The 18,397-nt window shown below is 46.4% G+C and overlaps 1 protein-coding gene across 1 annotated transcript in view; it reads right to left on the reverse strand.

Annotated features, from left to right (window-relative positions):
- Positions 1-667: 667 nt before the first annotated feature.
- The window catches only part of TGM3 (transglutaminase 3), a 30,448-nt gene continuing 12,718 nt past the window's right edge, over positions 668-18,397 (reverse strand). Inside the window, exons 7-12 of the mRNA XM_081560945.1 lie at positions 13,441-13,544; positions 11,374-11,616; positions 7,453-7,764; positions 5,009-5,166; positions 1,684-1,817; positions 668-1,318 (exon numbers count right to left, since the gene is read on the reverse strand). Coding sequence (XP_081417071.1) covers positions 1,171-1,318; positions 1,684-1,817; positions 5,009-5,166; positions 7,453-7,764; positions 11,374-11,616; positions 13,441-13,544 — 1,099 coding nt within the window. The 3' untranslated portion in view covers positions 668-1,170. The remainder of the gene's footprint in view (positions 1,319-1,683; positions 1,818-5,008; positions 5,167-7,452; positions 7,765-11,373; positions 11,617-13,440; positions 13,545-18,397) is intronic.

Genomic DNA, 18,397 nt, shown 5'->3' on the forward strand with positions numbered 1-18,397 from the left:
TCAGGCCTGAGCTGAGCATACGGAAGAAACTTTTAGCTGGATGTGAGGCTGAAGCTTCTGTTTAGATGGGACTGGTTCCTTATGTCCCAACAGTGAGGCATGATCACCAAAATGAGGTTAGTCAACACCGGTGATGGAAGGCTATGTGATCTGCTTGGGGTGATTTCAAGGGGCACAGACTGAGGAACCATGAGAGCATGGGTGAAGGCAGAGGAGGTTCCCGTGGAGTTAGCATTACTTTGGCTGCAAGAGGGGGAGTGTGGCACAAGTTGGAGTGAGCCCAGTGTGAGCAGAGGCTGGGCCACCCACAGCTGCTCTGCAGAAGGGTCCAGTGAAGACTGAAGCCCCTTCTCACTCTGATGCCCATAGAGGGTCCTGGAAGGGTTCATTTTGCCCCACAATGTCTGAACCTGCCTAGACAAGTCACTCCCTCCCAAGGCAGTCGATCTATTTTTGGACATCTTCTTAGGGCAGTTTCCTAAACTGACTTGAAATGTCTCTCTAGCTTTGCACCTGGAGCCACAGGGAACCAGCCCACTCCTTTTGGATACTGGAATGTGGAGAGCACGGTTTCCCCAATGCCATCCCTCCTCTGGAAGGAGGTGGCCCCGGCCCCACTGTCTCCTTCTTCACCACCTTAGGCAAAGCAGCAGTCTTGTAGAGTCAGTGCTGTGTGATCACACTCTTTTAAACATTTATTTTGAGGGTAGTTGTGAGTGTCACAATGGCTGGTTAACCATCATGCCCCTCACCTCCACAGTGACCCAGGGGAGGAGCAGGAAAGTGCCAACTGCAGGCTGGGATCAGCGCACAGTCCAGACCGTCTTCTCCCCCAGTATCCATCTGGAGAGTCACTGGGTCAGGTGCCACTCCGTGCCCACAACATTGAGGGTATGAGGGCTGAGCGGGGCCTTGGGGCTCACACATAAGGCAGCGTCAGGGAGAAGCTCAGGGAATGTGCAAAAGTGATCAAGTGATGGGCCAGAGTGGAACCAGCCCAGCCTGGGAGCAAGGGAGGGGGTGTGTGCTGGAGGCTGGAGTTCCGGATCCAGGCCACCTTGGGGGATGGAGTGTTTCCCAGGCTGGATAATGAGTGTGGCAGGGGCTCACTCCACAGGCAAGTCCTGCCTGCTCCGTGTTCCCAAGTTTGTATGGGGCCACCTGGGCCCTTCACTCAGCTACATCGACGGACAGCATGGCCTTGATCGCGGGGAACTTGTTGCAGGAGAAGTTGGCGAGGAGCTGCTTGGTGCCACTCCGGGTGGGCAGGATCTCAAAACGCACGCGGGACCGTTCTTTGGGGCGCAGGGCTGGCACGCTAATAGGGAAGAGCAGGAGTCAGTGTGAGGCCTCAAGTCCTGCTCTGGTCAAGGTCACTCCTTCAACTCCCTCTAGCTGCCATCCTGGGTCATTGAGCCCCTTCAGCCCTGGGGCCCCTCAGCAGGGGAAGGTAGGGGTCCCACGAGCTCCCAGATATAAGGACCAGCTCCAAGCACTGAAGACCTGGATTTCTCCTGAGTTCAAGTTTGTTGAACCCCTAAATCAAATGCAAGTGTGCATCCCTCTGGGCAGATTCCCAAGTTCAGAGGCTAGCAGAGTTCTGTCTACCCTGCCTGGGGCTCCAGGGAGGCCTCTCTGACCCCCTCCCGCCATCCCCTATCAGCCCCTTAGTGTGGGACTCACTCGATCTTGAGGCTGCCCAGCAGCAGGCCACTGCCCTCCACCATCAGCACGCAGTCCTTCACCGGCTCATCCAGTGGGTTGGAAAAGAGCATCTGCACGTTCACAGGCTTCTGCACCCGGGCCTCGTCCAGCACCTGTGGGGAGAGGGCTCGACAGAGTCAGGGCTAGACTGCTCACCTCATCTGCCCTTGAAAGCCGATGGGGTGGCACCTGAGACTTGGTCATGGGAAAGATATTGCTGGGGACAAAGGAAGGGAGGATCATTTGGTTTAGTCCTCCTAAATGCCAGTGCCATCCATGCAGGGGGTTCCTAAGAAATTGCTGTCATCCCCAGGCTACAGACAGGACACCCAAGCCCAGAGGGAGAGGCGGCAGGTTGCAGCAGCTGAGAGCACTTAACTTCCCAGCTGGGTTCGTAGGCCCTTTCTCAGTTCATCTTGGGAAGGGCAGCCCCCACTTTCCAGACATATGGTCTGCACAGGGTCCTTTATAAGGGGCTGGTCAGAGAAGAAACCTGGACTATTTGTTTGCTCCCAAAGATGAAAGCTTGCACTCCTCTCAAAGCAGCCAAGCCTGGGCAGATGCGCCACCTCCCTGGGCCTTGACTCCCCCCCTGATAAAGAGGGTTCATCCTTCCCCTTCTCCTTCCTTGGACTAGAAGGGATAAAATGAGATCATTGATGCAGAAGAAGCCCTTTGGAAACAGAAAGTGGGTGATGGGTGGATTTTTCTTTTGAGGATCCCTAGAGGTAGCTGCTTTTTGTTCATTTGGTTTTCCTTTCTGTTTCCACCAATTCTCCCTGCAACCCTTTTATAGTAATAAATCTGCAGTTCAGATTGACTCAATAACTGACAGATTTCTGATTTCAGAGCCATTTTCTCTTCTTGCTAGACTTTGCAATGCCTGCCAATAATTTGTGCATAATTGAAATGTTTTAGAGACCATGGTCTATACCACAATTTCTCCCATGGAACTCATTTAAGTGTATGACATGATTTGAAGGGTGAAGCATAATTTTATGCCATTGGGACCCAAGAATATATATAAATGTTGCCATATTTTTCACACTGATATTCAATTTGAGATTTTCCTATATTTGTTTTCCTTTCTTTATGGCTGCTTACCACTCTATCCTATTGACCTAAATCTATACATACATCCAAAGAAGAGGATAAGAGCCACCCCAGAAACCTGTGTCTGATATTGTCAGTAGGTCATGGGCCAATGTGAAGGACCTCAGCCTTTGAAATAAAGTTCAGATTGTATGATCTGGTTCTAAAGTCCTCAATGCCTACTCCCAATCATAAATAAGACAATAGGGTGTTGCCCAAATTATTATCTTTTCATACAGGTCACCCACGTGCCCTGCTCTGAGTCAGCTATGCATTAATTCATTCAATCAAGACTAGATCATCTTGAGTCTCTGAAGACTAAAGTAAAGGAGAAGTTGTGTTAAGAGCAAACTCGTACAAAGATGTCTGAAAGAAGAAAGAGCGTATATTTTTTGAAAGGATTAAATAATTTCCAGGCTGTGTGTATTCTGATTTCCTTTTAAAAGATGTTACTTTCTCTTGAAAGACAAAGCCGATTTGATATGGACATCTAAAAGATGTAGAGCAAAATTTTGAATAAAAGAGAAAGCTATAAGCAAGTTTGAGGATACTGGATAAGGAAATATAATGGGGGAGAAACTAACTTGATCAAACACTGATAGCTTTCACCCAGAATGTTTCATTTTGCAGCCTCAAAAATGGCAAATGGCACTTGCGCCCTGTCATTCTACAGGGATGGGGCACGATTCTTGGAAACATCCTATGAAACAGGAGAGGCTTCTACAATCATGGATGAAAACTCGCTGGGTGGGAAAGAAGGCAAGTCCGAAGCCCAGAAGCTCTGTTCTGGTCCTGCTTGTGGAGGGAGCTCTTTCTGTTTCACAACCACTGTGATGAGCCTAGAACAGGGGTGGCTCCTTCTCCCTAACCTTGGAGATGATGGATCACTTTGCTCCCTATTCTGAAGCACAGTCTAGACTAACCAGGACAGTGAGAGAGCTCTATTTCAGGCTAGGAGCAGGCCCTGGGTCCCCCTGCCCTCTGTCTGACAGCAGGAATCTCCAAAGCTGGGGTGTAGCTTAGGGAGGGTGGGACGAGGGCAGTCACAATTTACTCTAGAAATCTGGGGCTAGGGATGCTAGTGGCATTGCGATGGAACAACAACAGAAAAGGCAATTGCTGTCTAGACTGATGGGGCAGATGGTGTAGCAGACTTGTGAGGAGCCTGACCCATGAAGCTCTCTGTGGGGTCCCTAGGGAAGACCCCAATCTTCCTCATCCACTCATCTGCCTGCCAGCCCCTCATACCTAGATTTGTGCTGTCTGGCTCTGGCCACCTCCACCCTGGGCTGAGGTTGGTGTGGGTAGGGACAGGCTTGGAGTCAGATCCATACTTCTAGCACCAGTGCTGAGGAAGGGACAGAGTGGCTCCAAGTGCCTCCCATAGACCTGTGAGAGCCCACATGCCTGCATTCCTGAGAGGGAGCCAGGGAGCAGAGCCTGCAGCCAAAAAAATGAGGCATCCTCATTGTCAACTACTGGAAAGATGCTGCTGCTGGGTATGGACTGGCCAGATGTCCTGAAAAGGGCCTGAGGTCTAGCCCTTGCTCTGGCAGTAATTGGCAATTTCTTTCTCTCTGGGTCTCAGTTTACTCATGTGTGAAATGGCAGGGCATGAGAGCTTGAGACTAGGTTTCTAAGTGTCTACAATTCTGTAACTTGGGGTCTAGAGTCAGGAGATGCATGTGAGTTATGCCCATTTCTGATTTGCTCTACAAATGTGTCTGGGGGCTGGGCTGCGGGTTCCCTGAAGGCAGGACCCAGCCCTTGAGATCTTCTGTGATTCCCGAGCCTGGCACAGCCAAGGACAGAGCAGATGTTCAGAGCGAGTGAGCTGAAGAGCCCTCCAGCTGCTCCTCAGCTGGCAGCACCAGTGGGTTGAGAGCTGCAACCAAAGAAGCTGCAGGGCAACGTGCCCATGGATCCTTCCAGAGAGGGAGCAAGGACATGCTGTGCTGTGCCACTGGCAGGATCTTAGTTCCCTGACTGGGGATTGAACCTGCACCCTTGGCAGTGACAGCATGGAGTCCTAACCACTGGACCACTGGGATTTCCCAAAGACACTGCTCTGAGCAGAACTCTTGGCTGACCCTTTTGGCAGAGGCTGGAGCCAAGCCGGGCCCTGTGCTTGGCCTGTCGGCAGAGAGGGCTTTCCCTGTGGTCTCGGAGGGCTGGGCTGGCACGGGGCAGTGCCCCTTCAGCATCCCCTTACCTCGAGGGTCAGGGTGGGGTTGTCTAGGATGATGTCCCTCTCCACCACCACCTCAGGCTCGTCGGTGACCTGGCACACGGCTGTGGTCCGGATCATGTTGTCCGCCTTCAGGTACTTCTCGTACTGAGCATATGTGATCTTTACAGGGTGCTCTATTTCTGGAGGAAGAAACCAGGGAGCAGGGTGAGGGGGGGTGGGGATGGCTTCTGAAACCTTAAAGCTGATGCCAAGCCGAGTCAGTGTGGGCTGGCTGGCAGCACCTGGAGCCCAGGCTTGCCTGAATCCTCCCTGCCGGGCCCTGGGGGAACACCCGTCTGCCCCACACCAGCTGCAGAGCAGGGGCCCTGAAACCGGGATGCTGGCTGGCTGGGCGGATTCCAGGAGGAGGAGCTCATGGGGGCTCAGACTTCCTCCCTGTCCTGGTAAATATCAGAGGGCAAATTTCCATCTAAGGGGCAGGGAAGAATATGAGTATTAACTCATTGCCCAATAAGGAAGACAGTAATGATGACAACACGATAATAACCAGTAAGGGAAGCCAGGGGCTGGCTACATGAGAGCTTGGTCCTCTCACGTGACCATATAGCCTGGGATCCTATTGCAACAGCATCTGAACCACCACCCTCCTTCTGTCTCTCCTGCGTCTAAGTCACCCACACGCACCAGTCGGGTGGGCTTTAGGAGCACTTTTCCCCCAAATCATGTCACTCTTCTTCTGTGCCACCTGAAAAATCTCCCGTGGTCCCTCGCTGCCTCAGGAATAAAGCTCAGACCCCTCAGTATGGCCCTGTGTCACTCTCTTCCTCAAAAGAATGTTCCCTCCCACACTCCTCATTGTCCTTTTGACAACACAGGTGCCTTACCACCTCCATGCTCTGAGTCACAAGGTCCCCTCAGATGGAAAGGCCTTCCCCAGCTTTTCTCCGTTTCTCTGGCTCCTCCCCAAGCTTCAAGGCCCCTTTCTGACTCACTGGGCAAGCAAGGGGTGGGGCCTCGCTTGCCTCTGGGTGCTCTCCCCCTCCTTCATGCAGTCACGCTAGGTGGCTGGGGGGTGCCCGGCACCTACAGGTCACACACTCCTTGAGGTGAGGCTGTAAGGAGGGAGCTGTCTCTGCCTTTAGCACTGGAGGGATTTACCCAGCCTGCCCCAAATATAGAGACGACAGGCCCCGGCATCAGCTGGACCAGCTCCCTTGGACAGTGAACCCTGAGACTCAGGAAAGGAGGGAGACTTAACAGGGTCATCCAGAGAGTAGGTGATGACGTCAGGACTCCAAGACCATTTTGCTGGCCTCCTCCTGCCTTCCCATTTAACTCTGTTGCCTCTTGCAGAAGTACAGCTTTTTAAAAAGCATTTCTCTCACATAAATTATTTTTGGCCTACAAAAATAGCTCTTCCCTTGAGCTTTGAAGGTAAATAACAGCCAGCCGGGTGCCTTTGTTATAGGGAAGATTTCTGCTCAGTTCTGCCAGAAGACGGGTTGCTAGGGGATGCTGCCTTCTGACAGGTGTGATACCTCTCAGTTTCTCTGCAGACAAAATTTTTTCAAGATGGGCTGTATACGTAATCAGTTTTTATTAGTTCCTTATGTGAAGCAAATAGCCACCCCACCCTTATTAATCTGCTTTGTAAGGCCAGACTTTTCATAACAGCTTGAAGGATTTTGCCAACCTGGGCACACCTGCCTTCTAATCCTTCCACAGCCCCAGCCTCTCTCTGCTCCACCTTGTTCCCCTCCCATCTGTGCTACCCAGGAGAATCAACTCACTCTTCCTCCCAGAGGCTCAGGCCTCCAAGAAAACCCATCACTGTTGCTGGAAATCAAGAAACTTCACCCACCCACTGGCAGCTGTGGGGGAACACTGGTGGGAATTCAAGCCCTCATGTTATATTGCAACCCTTCTAGGGTCAAACCTGGGAAGTGATTCATCGTGGGATGGGAGTAAGGTAGGGTGGGAGCTGGAAAGGGGAAGGGGTCGCAGCAGTAAAACCTAGAAAATGGGTGGTGGCACTGGATTTCACATTAGGAAGTCTAGAACCAGGATCTGGCATTGCTGCCTACTAGCTATGACACTTAATCTTTTAAGTGAATCACAATCTCTCCAAGCCTCAGTTTCTGACTCTGTAAAAGGAATGCTGAAATCTGTCCTTGTAGAAGGTCAAATGTGATAGTACATAAGAATATATAAAGAAGCACTCTGCACATTGGGCAAAATGGTATGTAAGGGATATTGTGGTTTGTCTATTAACTGCCAAAGTCTTCTTCCTTTCTCCCCCAGGGCATGAAAGTATTTTGGTTGGCACCACCCCTACTTGTACTGCTCACCATGTGCTGTTTCCTTCCTTAATCAGTTGATTTGGTTCCAATAGGAACTCTCCAACCTCAAGAGAATACCAGCTACCATGAATGTGTGGCACCCCAGTAGCATACAGGTTGAGTTACCTTCTTCGGGATTCAGGGATTTAGTGACAGAGTCCTTCCACACCTCGTGTACAAGTGTGCCGTTATAGACGATGGTCCAGGCTGTCATATTCACCGTCACCGTCTTTATATCACTTGTTAGGTTTTTGAGCATTAGGATCAGGTTGACGTCTTTGCCCACTGCCAGTATACTAGCAACCTTGAACTTCCCAGAAATGCTAGGCTCCCGCTCCTCTCTTGCCAGGCTACTTGCAGATGTTGCGCCAAATGCTGCTGCTCTGGGTTTAAGTTTCCCCAAAGCCTTTTCAAATACTTGTCTTTCCTGGTTGGAACCTGTGAGGTGGGAAAAGAGAGAACTATCTCAGAGATGAGGTGGCAATGTGAACAAAGAACCAGTGCCCTGCCTGGAAAGGTGGCCTGGAACTAACACTGGTTCTGCGGCTTGCACAATGATTCTAATCCAAGCAAGTGTCTGACCTCCTCCAGGTCTCCATTTCACCCTCCTTAGCATGTGTCTGACCTCCAAGTAAGTGTCTGACCTCCCCTAGGTCTCCATTTCATTCTCCTTAACATGAGGCTCACAGCCCAGCTCTTCCAATCAGCTCAAATTTCCATCGAGCTATAGGGAAAGCTGCATAAAATACATAGCTTGATATTTTGCTTAGGTTAATTAGGTTAGATCCCTTCCGTCCTTCTCTCCCTCCCATCTCTCCCTCTCTCCCTCCCTCCATTCCTTCCTCCTTCCCTCCTTTCTTTCTTTTAATAAAAGGTCCTTTGTGAGACTTAAAGAACAAAGCATGTGTTAGTCGCTCAGTCATGTCTGACTCTTTGCAACCATGGACTGTAGCCCACCAGGCTCCTCTGTCTATGGAATTCTCCCGGCAAGAATACTGGAGTGGGTAGCCATTCCTTTCTCCAGAGGATCTTCCTGACCCAAGGATTGAACCGAGGTCTCCTGCATTGCAGGCAAATTCTTTACCATCTGAGCCACCAGGGAAGCCCAAAGAACAAACTGATTATTAAAAAAATAACAAGTCTGAGCTTAAAAAGGTTAGAATGAGTTCATAAGTGAAAAAACTATGATTTAGAATTACTTCAATGAAAAAAATTCCAAGCCATTTTATCCTGTTATTCTGCTTTATTTCTAATGATGCTTTGAGAATTGGAGAGTGGAACTTTTGTCTATGTCAGTTGACGAGAACTTCCCACAGTTGGTATGGTTCCAAGTTATGACTAGTTTAAATTGTTGAGAGAGTTCAGGTTCCAAAAACACAAAGGCTGAACCACAGGATGGGTTCAGCCTTTGTTGTGGGTGCTGCTGAATGTGATACTATAAACAGCCCCCAGAAAATGGCCAAGATCACGGCCAAAAAACCACAGCTCTTGGGGCACTAAGAGATGATAACCAACTCCAAGCCTCTGAGCCAGGGTAGACCACACAGTGTACATAAGTCTCCTTGCCTTGACTGGAAGACAGATTCACTAACAAGGAGAAGATATTGACCTTCCAGTAACATTGACAGAGATACACAGAGAAGAATGACCATGTTTACACTCCTGCCCCTAATCTCCCCAACAAACCTGTGAAATTTTAAGATGACTTATTAGAAGCACTTTATCATTTAGCGAAATCTTCCTATAAGTTACATGTAACAACTGGCAGAGTCCCCAAAGACGTCTAAGCACATCACATTAGAGTTAAGGTCCTAAAGAGGAAGAGTATCTGGTCCAAGTAGTTGGTAATCTGAGAATTAGGGGTGGAAAGAGGGCCAGTCCCCAGAAGTCTAGACCTGAAGTCTAGTAGTTCCTCCCACACACACTACTGAAAAGAAGGCAGGCAGCCAAATTACCCAAGTTGATAGCTCCTGGTGGGCTGGGTTCCTTTTGGTGCCTTCCCATTCTCTAGCCGAGCTGTAAATCCACACCCAGGTCTGATGGCTGAGCAGGGAGCTGAGCCTCTGTGCCCAGAACCTCGAAGCAGTTGTATTTGCACAATGAGGCTCAGAGCCTAGATATCTATATAGGTCACCTGCCAGGCTTACTCAAGACTAAGCTTCCTGCTACTGTTTTTTCCTTTGGTGTTGCTGTTGCGCAAATGCTTAGCAACCCATTTTATGGGCTTTTCCTCCCTGCGGCCATCAGACACAAGCTAGCATCATTAGGTAAGGGAGACTGGGCAACAACAGGCGGGGTGATCAGTTCTGCTGTCACACAGGGGCTGGGGCATTGCCAGGGGTCCAGCAGGGATCCCTCCACCTGGCTGTGGCCCCTCCTCATTGCTCAGGAGGTTTGGCTAGGGCAGCCAGAGCCCCCAAGAAGTGGAAATAAGGTGTGACACTCAGATAAGGGGCCCCAAAGAATCACACAACTGTATAGGTAGTGCGTTTCAAAAGTCCCTTTAGGAGGTCATTCTGATGAGGCTGCAGATGTTCAAGTTGATAAAAATCATCACTATTTATTAAGTCCTCACTATGGGCCAGGCACTGCCCTTGCTACTTTCTATACACTAGCTCATTTAAATCCCATTGAAGAGAGGCCTTGCTCTTCTCATTTTACAGATGAGGAAGTGAGGGATCAGAGATGCTAAGAATCGGGCTTGAGATTGCACAGCTATAAGGGGTAGGGCAGAGTTCACCTCCTGCCGGGGTTATCAATTCCTTGGCCCCTACCCGTGTTTCTACATCAGAACACTGTTGAGAATGCTTGTCACACTCAAGCCTGACCCCCAGCCTGTGAGCTCTGGAGGGGCAGGTGCCCATTTGCAGGGTGCTTCCTGGCCTCCTGGAGTTGAGCATGAATGGGCACTCGGGGAGGTCTCAGTACATGTTTACTGACTGAGAGAAAGGCCATCTGATCCCAGTGGGAGGAATGGGCTGCAGAGGTACACTGGGGTTTAACGGAAAGCACCAATCTCATTACTCTGGTGCCTCCAAAGAACCCGCATCCAGCAGCTCACCCACCTGGACTTGGAGCCTACACCCCCTGCTCAGCTTTCCTCTTTTGTATACGGCAGCCAGCAGCAGCAGCCATCCGGGGCACCGAGCTGTGGGGTTTACTTTAGGGTGCACGTGGGTACCTTCTCAAGAGCACTTTTCTTGATATTTCAGAACCAGCAGTGAGGACCCTCTAAAGCAAGTATTTCAAAGCGTTTAGAGTGACACGTCGATCCCACTAAGGAGTGACTGGCCTGCTAGAGCAAGCGTTAATTCACTTTGGCCTATTTCTAAAATGAACATCACCTTCAAATGTAGAATTTTGTCACTATTGAGATTCCTCAGAGATATTAATTTGCTAACACTGAAAGCAACTTCTGAAACAAAGCAACACATGTAATTTGTGTTAAAGGCGACCTCCTACCAGCTAGGCTTCTAGGTGACTTTAGGGGGATCAGCACTCAAGTGGATGCTGATGATTTCAGGGACTCGGGCATTATCCTCATGGTGTAGGAGGTGTCCCCAGCTCATCTGACTTTCAGGGAGGCCACTGAAGCAGACAAAGCAGTCCCCATGTCTCTGGGACTGTCCATTTCTTTTTTCAGAGGATGTTTCCTTCTTGTGCTTCTTAGAGGCAAGGGGAGTGAACTGACAGAGACCCCTAGGGGGTCTTCTATGGGGGCCACATTTCTCCCTGTGATGTTCAATCATGGTGCTGTCATCCTAATGGTGCAATTGGCAAAGGGACACAGCTGGAGATGAGCTAGACTGCCAGCTGCCTGAATCCTTCAGCTCACTTCTGCTGGCACCGTGTCTGCCCATGATGGTTTTGTCCCCACAGGAAACAGTCTGGGGAACTGGGCATTAGATGCCAGGGAGCAGTCCTAACATTCAGGCACAACTGGCTGAGAAAGCAGGAGGAGCATGAGCAAGTTCTCCTTCTCCCGCCTCAAGGCTGTCTTCCCACCGTCAGGCCCTGGGTGGCACAGCCCATCCAAGCCCCTCTTACCTTCTGGATACTTGTACTTTTCGGTGACATCCATGCGAGAGTTGCTGCCCACCGCCTTGGTACTGATGTATTTGCCAACGCTGTGAGTGTCTGTGGAATTCTTCTTCAAGGCACCATTGGACTCATAGATCCATGTGATGCGGTCGGCGTTGACCTCCGCAAAGATGAAGGGCATGTCGAAGTCCCAGTCCACATTACCCTCTCGGATAGCGATCACTGAAGCAGGGCCACACTGGAACACCCCTGGGGGCCAGGGTGCAGAGGTTGGATGCGTGCCAAAGCCAGGCCCCTTTGCAAAAGCCCGCCTCATGGCCTGCTCCTCTGGGGGCCCTCCCCACCGCCCAGCTCCCCTGCCTCTAACCTAAACTCCTTCAACCCTGACTGTCTGCTCTGCTCTTTGGGGACGCGGCAAGACCCTCTGGGGCTACTGTTATCTTGTGCAATAGCACCCTGGTCAGACTCCAGCTCCACAGAAGACGGCCCACTCCCGCATTCTGTAGGTGCATAATTTGTGCTAACCCCCTGCCCTCGGTCTGTTTCCTAAAGAGGAAAGTCTGACTGTTTTGTGTTCAGGGCTGTCTCTTTTCTACTCTGCAAGTTTTTCTTCTCAAATCACCCACCTATTTTGGAAAACTTCTCTGCAAACCCAGTCTACAGAGATGTCCTGCTTCTTTGGGCTCCCAAGCCCTGACCATCACCTCCCTTCTTGAGCACTCAGCATAGCTAGCTCAGACAGATAGGCAGGTAGGTAGGTGGATACATAGAGAGATGGACAGATAGGTAGATAGATTCATAGATGGATGGGTGGATGGAAGGACATAGATGTAGATGCAGGTATAGATACACAGATACAGTTTCCTTCATGAAGTGCCCAGATGATGAAAAGCAAGTTACAGCAGAATAGAAGAGTATTATTCCATTTGTGTTTACAAAACAAACACACACACTTCTATAAGCCTGAAACAGTGACAGTGACTTTCAACTTTTTTTTTTTTTTTTTTTTTTTACCATGACCTCTAGAAATAAGATTTTACATCATGTCACATGTATGGTCCTGAAACAAAAATTCCATAGGACAAGTCTTATTCTTAATGTCCAATACACTCTGATAGTTTCTTTTTCTTTCCTTTCCTCACTCTTTTCCATGCTATTCTATTTCATTTCTTGAAACAATGGTCACAACCCATTAACTTGATTTTGTAACCACTAATGAGTTGCAGTGAGAAGTTTGAATTAGTGGCCTAGAAAATATTTGGAGGTTATCCTCCTCACACCCAAGTTCCTCGAATCTCGTTGCTTCTGGTAGAGATGTTGCAGCAAGGGAGGGGGAAAGACTTCATTTACGTTGTAAGTCCTTTTGGAACGATTTGAATTTTTTTTAACCATGTGCATATATGACTTTTATAATTTTTTTAAGTTTGAAAGAAACAACTGAAAATGAAGGTAATGGACAAGAATGCTCTGGAGGTCAGAGGAGGGAAGAGGAAATGTTCCTGGAGCCCAATAGCCAAGATCTGATTGGACAGTGGCAAGAGGTGGGGACACAGGGCAGGGAAGGGCCAGCCTGAGAGAAGGAGAGCTCAACCTGGCAGGGGACACTCGGAAGGTGAGAGGGGTGCTGGGGGCCATGAGCATAGAGGCCTGGAGCTGAGCCAGGGAACCTGGGCTAAGTCCCAAGGCGAAGGGAAACAGAAGGTTTCTGTGCTGGGAGGGATGGGCTACTAAAGGCTGTGTGGTAGAATCACTGTTGGCAGGGGACAGTTCTCTTCCCTATTGCCGGACATGGGCCAGGGCCTTTGCAGCAGCCATGTGGGAGCAGGGATGGCAGTCATTTAAATAGCAGCCTGAACCAAACCAATTAGGAGGGAAATCTACTTTGAAAATATTTTTTTTTTTTTTTTGAAAATATTTTTATTTTAATCCCTGTCTGTGCCCTCCCTCCAAAGGTGGAGAAGGTTTAGGAGATCTTGCTGTGCCGCTTTCTACCATCGTAAAGATTGAGAGGTCATGACTTAGAGCCAAACCCAGAGACGGGGGGCAGCAGCAGGCTGACAGAGGATTGGTTACCTTGGCTTCTCTCCTGAGGGGTGGCGTCCAGAACCTGCCATCCATTGTACGAAGGGCCCAGGTCAGGCCGCACAAACCAGGCCTCGTTCCAGACGTGGAAATTCCTGCAGACAGAACCACACACTGCAGAGCTTGGCCAAGGCCACACAGTAGGGGAATGGCAAAGCACCACGTCTCTGATCTAACAGTGCAGCGAGTGAGTTTACTCTGGGCCAGTTATTGTGCTGGACCTCGGCGAGCACTGTCTCCTTAAATTCTCACAGCATGGTTAAATGGGTACTCCTTTTATGCTCATCTCATCAAAGGGGAAACTGAGGCTCAGAGAAGTCAAGCAGCTAACAATACAAAGTCAAAGTGTGGACCCAGGGATGCCTAACTCCAAAATCACCATGTCCTACTGCCTTTCTGAGGAGCAGAATGGATCTAGGTTAGAGCCAAGACCCAGTGAGCAAACTCACACAGCTTTCTCTTGAGCATCCTGTTGGGGTACACTACTGTATTTCATGTGGGATGAAAATGAATGGGGTGCAGCAAGAGTGACAGGCTTGGCTAAGAGCCACAGAGCCCTGAGGGTGAGGTCTGTATGGAAGAATGCACATGCCAGTCCTAAAATGTTCATCAGTGGAGCCCCTCATCTCCCAATCTGTATGTTCTCAGTCATTGGTCCCCTCCTTCATCAGGTGTAAACAGTTACCCAAAGCTTTCTTCATTCTTTATTCTGCCCTCTATTCTCCTCCTCTCCAATCCCACAACACCTACATTAGCATTGGCAGTTTTGGGTCCAACTTGGAAGAAAATGTAAGTCTGACATAAATGCAAGTTCTATTCAACTTGAAAAAAATTTTTTTTTAAATTCATGAGGTGGAAAAGATAATTTTAAGCAGAGAACCAACTTCAGAATGATACGTATGACTAGGTAAAAATATTAAGCTTTCATATACCAAGTAAACAAAGAGACTCTAGTTCTGTTTCCCGCATGGAAGAATAAGCTCATAATAGATAGTCTCTTGTGCAAAAACAACAAACTGACAAAAGATAACTATCTGAGAGTAAACAAAGTAGGAGGATTTTCGAAGGGTGTCAAAACTTTGAGGAAGAGACTAGCATGGAGCAAGCTGTGCTTTGGTGACCTTGCTCCTAAGGACAAGCTGCAGTAGATGTACAGTGCAGGGCAGTAAAAATTCCAACAGACAGTCCACATCTTTCTGACCTGAGGAGTTAAGAAACAAACCCTGGGTTAACCAGAATCACTAGAGAATGTGGGAGAAGTCTTGGAAAGGAGAGTCAGAAAGCGGAACCCAGATTTGTATATTAACTCTGCCTGAGCTTCTAGGTGACCCCTGAGCTAGGCGTATACAAGGCAAACCACAAACAGTCCAGATAAAAATTTAAAAAATGAACTGAAACTTGAGCTGCTGCCCACCTCAGGTGAGACAGAGTTTGCAGTTTGAGTCTACCCCAGGTAGGCTCCTAAGACAAAATGCAGAATCAAGACATAGCCAATGACCAGGATACAATCCCCAATTAATAAAAATCCAAAGGACCAGAAAAATGTCACTTATCCTCAAGGCAAAAGACAATCAACAAAAAATAACCCCTAGATAATACAGATGTTAGAATTATTGGATAAAGACTTTAAAGCAGTTATGAAAATTATGATCAATGTAATAAAGGAAAATATGCTCACAACAAATGAAAAGAGGGAAACTTTTAGCAGAAAAATAGAAAATAAAGAAAAAGAACTAAATAGAAAAATTTAACTGGAAAAAAGACCAGTATCTGAAATTAATTCAATGAATAGCTTACTAGCAGAATAGAGATAACAGAGGAAAGAGTAAACTTGAAGACAGATCAGTATAAATTATCCAGTCTGAAGAAGAGAGAGGAAAAAAAGTTTGAAAAAATCAGTAAAATAGGGAAAATATATGCAACATGTATACTAGACAGCGACTTACTATAATGAATATTATAAAGTATTTACAAATCAATAAGACACAAAAGAACCTGTTCCCAGGTGGCTCAGTGATAAAGCCAGATTCTCCTATCTGCAATGCAGGAGACACAGGTATGTTCCCTGGGTAAGGAAGATCCCCTGGAGAAGGAAATGGCTACCCACTGCAGTATTCTTGCCTGGGAAACCCCATGAACAGATAAACCTGGTTGGCTGCAGTCCTTGGTGTTACAAAAAAGTTAGGAACTAAACAACAAGACACAAAAGAAGTCAAGCATGCCAATAATGGACAATGAGCAGGCAATTTTCATAAGCAATAAAAATGATCACTGAACATATGAAAATAGTACTAACTTCACCAAAATTAAAAGAAAATTAAGGCTGATTTGTGTTGTTGTATGGCAGAAAACAATATAACATTGTAGAGCATTTATCCTCCAATAAAAAATTAAAATGGCAAAGAGATATTATCACATCTATTAGACTGACAAAGATGAAAGCATAGGATGATACCTATTGCTGTGTGGGAAAACAAGCACTGTCATATACTACTCGTGGGAGGTTAAATGCGTATGACATTTGTGAAAGGCAATTTGGTAATCAGTGTGAAAAACCTTTAAAAATCTACATACCCACTGAACCTGTAATTCCACTTCTAGAAATTTCTCCTATAAAAACCCTCACATTCATGCACATAGATGTACACAGAAAAATGTTCACTAAAGCATTGTTTGTAATAGCAAAAATAATGGAGGAAAAGTTTACCAATAAGGAGATGGTTAGATAAATTGTGATACAACCATCCAACAGAATATCATGCAGCTGTCCAAAAGAATGAGCAAAATCAATCTAGCATTTACATAGAAAGATGTCTAAATTATATCACCAAGTAAGAAAAATTACAAGAGTGTGTATGTGTATGCATAAGCTTATAAAAATATATACTGATATGATGAACCTATTTTGATTTAGAAAATATATATTCTTGAGATTTCTTACAATTGTGAAAAAAGGCATCATAAAAAAAGTGGTGGCAGTCCCCCATAATTCCATTATCTTAGATAACCACAGTTTAAGTCATGGTTTGGTGTAAGTATTGTGCATATGGACAGATTTTGGTGCATATGAACTAAATTGTACATTATTTATTTCTGCAATGTTTTCATTTTCTATAATAAAAATTACTTATTACTTCTATAATTCTGTAATTACAAAATATGTGTGTTAAGTTGTTTCAGTCGTGTCCGACTCTGTGTGACCCCATGGAGTTTAGCCAGCCAGGCTCTTCTGTCCATGCGATTTTCCAGGCAAGAATACTGGAGTGTGTTGCTATGCCCTCCTCCAAGGGATTTTTCCAACCCAGGGATCGAACCCACATCTCTGAAGTCTTCTGCATTGGCAGGCAGTTCTTTACCACTAGCGCCACTTGGGAAGCTCTAATTACAAAATAAATGAATATTTTAAAATATGTATATTATATATACACTAATAGCTAACACAGTGAAGTGTCAACACAGAATAATACTAAGTGTCTGTGTTATATCTTAATCTTCACAGTGTTCTTATAAGGGAAGATAGGAATAAGTGTTATCCTCTTTCAACAATTTTGGGAACTGAGGCATAGAGAAGTGAAGAAACTTGTTCAAGGTCTCAAAGTCAGTAAACAGGCAGAATGGGATTTTAACCCAGGCAGAAGGGCTGCAATGTACGTGTTTTTAACTACCAAATGATATTGTCTCTCTAAATTTTAATTTATTAATAAAGGAAGATATTAAATGTTATAAAACAGACCATTTAATTTGGTTCCATTTGGGTAATTATAACTCAACATACATACATCTAATGTGTGTGAGTATAAACAGCATGAATGTCTGGAAGGCTCTAACTCATAATATTATTAACATTTTTCTTTAGGTAGCTATATTACTGTGACTCTCATTAATTTATTTTTTATCGTTTTATAATCAGGAAGAAGTGTTTTCATTTTACTTGTTGTAAAATGAAACTTGCAAGCCTTTCCGTGGGGACCAGATCCAGAGTTCTACACTATACAGTTGTCAGGAGTTAGAAGTGCTTCCTAAGTAGTTGTCAGGTGCACTATGACCCTGCTAGATTCTTCAAGGGAAAGGGGAAGAGCTAAAAAGCCAGTTCCAAAACAAGACAGAAGGGATAAGGCCATGAGAGGTGAACAAACAGATAATGGAAAAAAATCAACCAATGATAGGAGTGGGAAGAAAGCAATCCCTTACTCACTACTGCAAGGAAACATAGCTCATTACAAAACTGCTGGAAGGCAGTAGCAATAGGTGTCATAAGCATTTAAAATGTTCATTCTCTAACCTAGGATATACTATTTCTAGGAATCTTTCTCATGGGACTAATCACTGACGTGCTCAAGATTTCCATATAACAATGCTTGTTACAGTGTTATTTAAAGTAGGGAAAAAAGGGGAATAGATAGTAACATAGGGAATAGGAAATAGTTTACTATTATAGTGGGAAAAGAGATAATGGCTTAACATTCAATGGAATATAATACATCTAAAATCTTATTTTTGAAGATTAATGACATTGGGAAAATGTTCACAATACCCTATTTAGTCAAAAACACACGATTTAAAACTATGAAGTGGTTGGTTTCCAAGTATGGGGGAAAGCAGGATGTGTCTGTTACATGCTCTGTCTTGTGCCCAAGTCTTATAAAATGCATGATCCCAATTCTATAAAAACAACAACTCAGAAAAGATTGGGTAGAAAACTATCAAATATTTAAAGTATTTGAGCAATAGGATTATAGATGATGTTTACTTCTTTATATGTTTGGTGAGATTTCCTACAGCTGTAGGGGGGAAAAGTCATCATAAAAATTATCTCCAGGCAGACCACAAAATCTTTTTTGGGCCCTTAAAATCAGTTATATTTCACCCAGGAGAAAGCAGGAGGAATGAGGGAAGACGATCTTAGAAGGGTGAGAGGGCAAGAGAGGAAGAGAAAACAGGAAGGACA

Source organism: Giraffa tippelskirchi, chromosome 13, assembly GCF_054371585.1.
Source record: "Giraffa tippelskirchi isolate mGirTip1 chromosome 13, T2T-mGirTip1v1.2.pri, whole genome shotgun sequence".
NCBI lineage: Eukaryota > Metazoa > Chordata > Mammalia > Artiodactyla > Giraffidae > Giraffa > Giraffa tippelskirchi.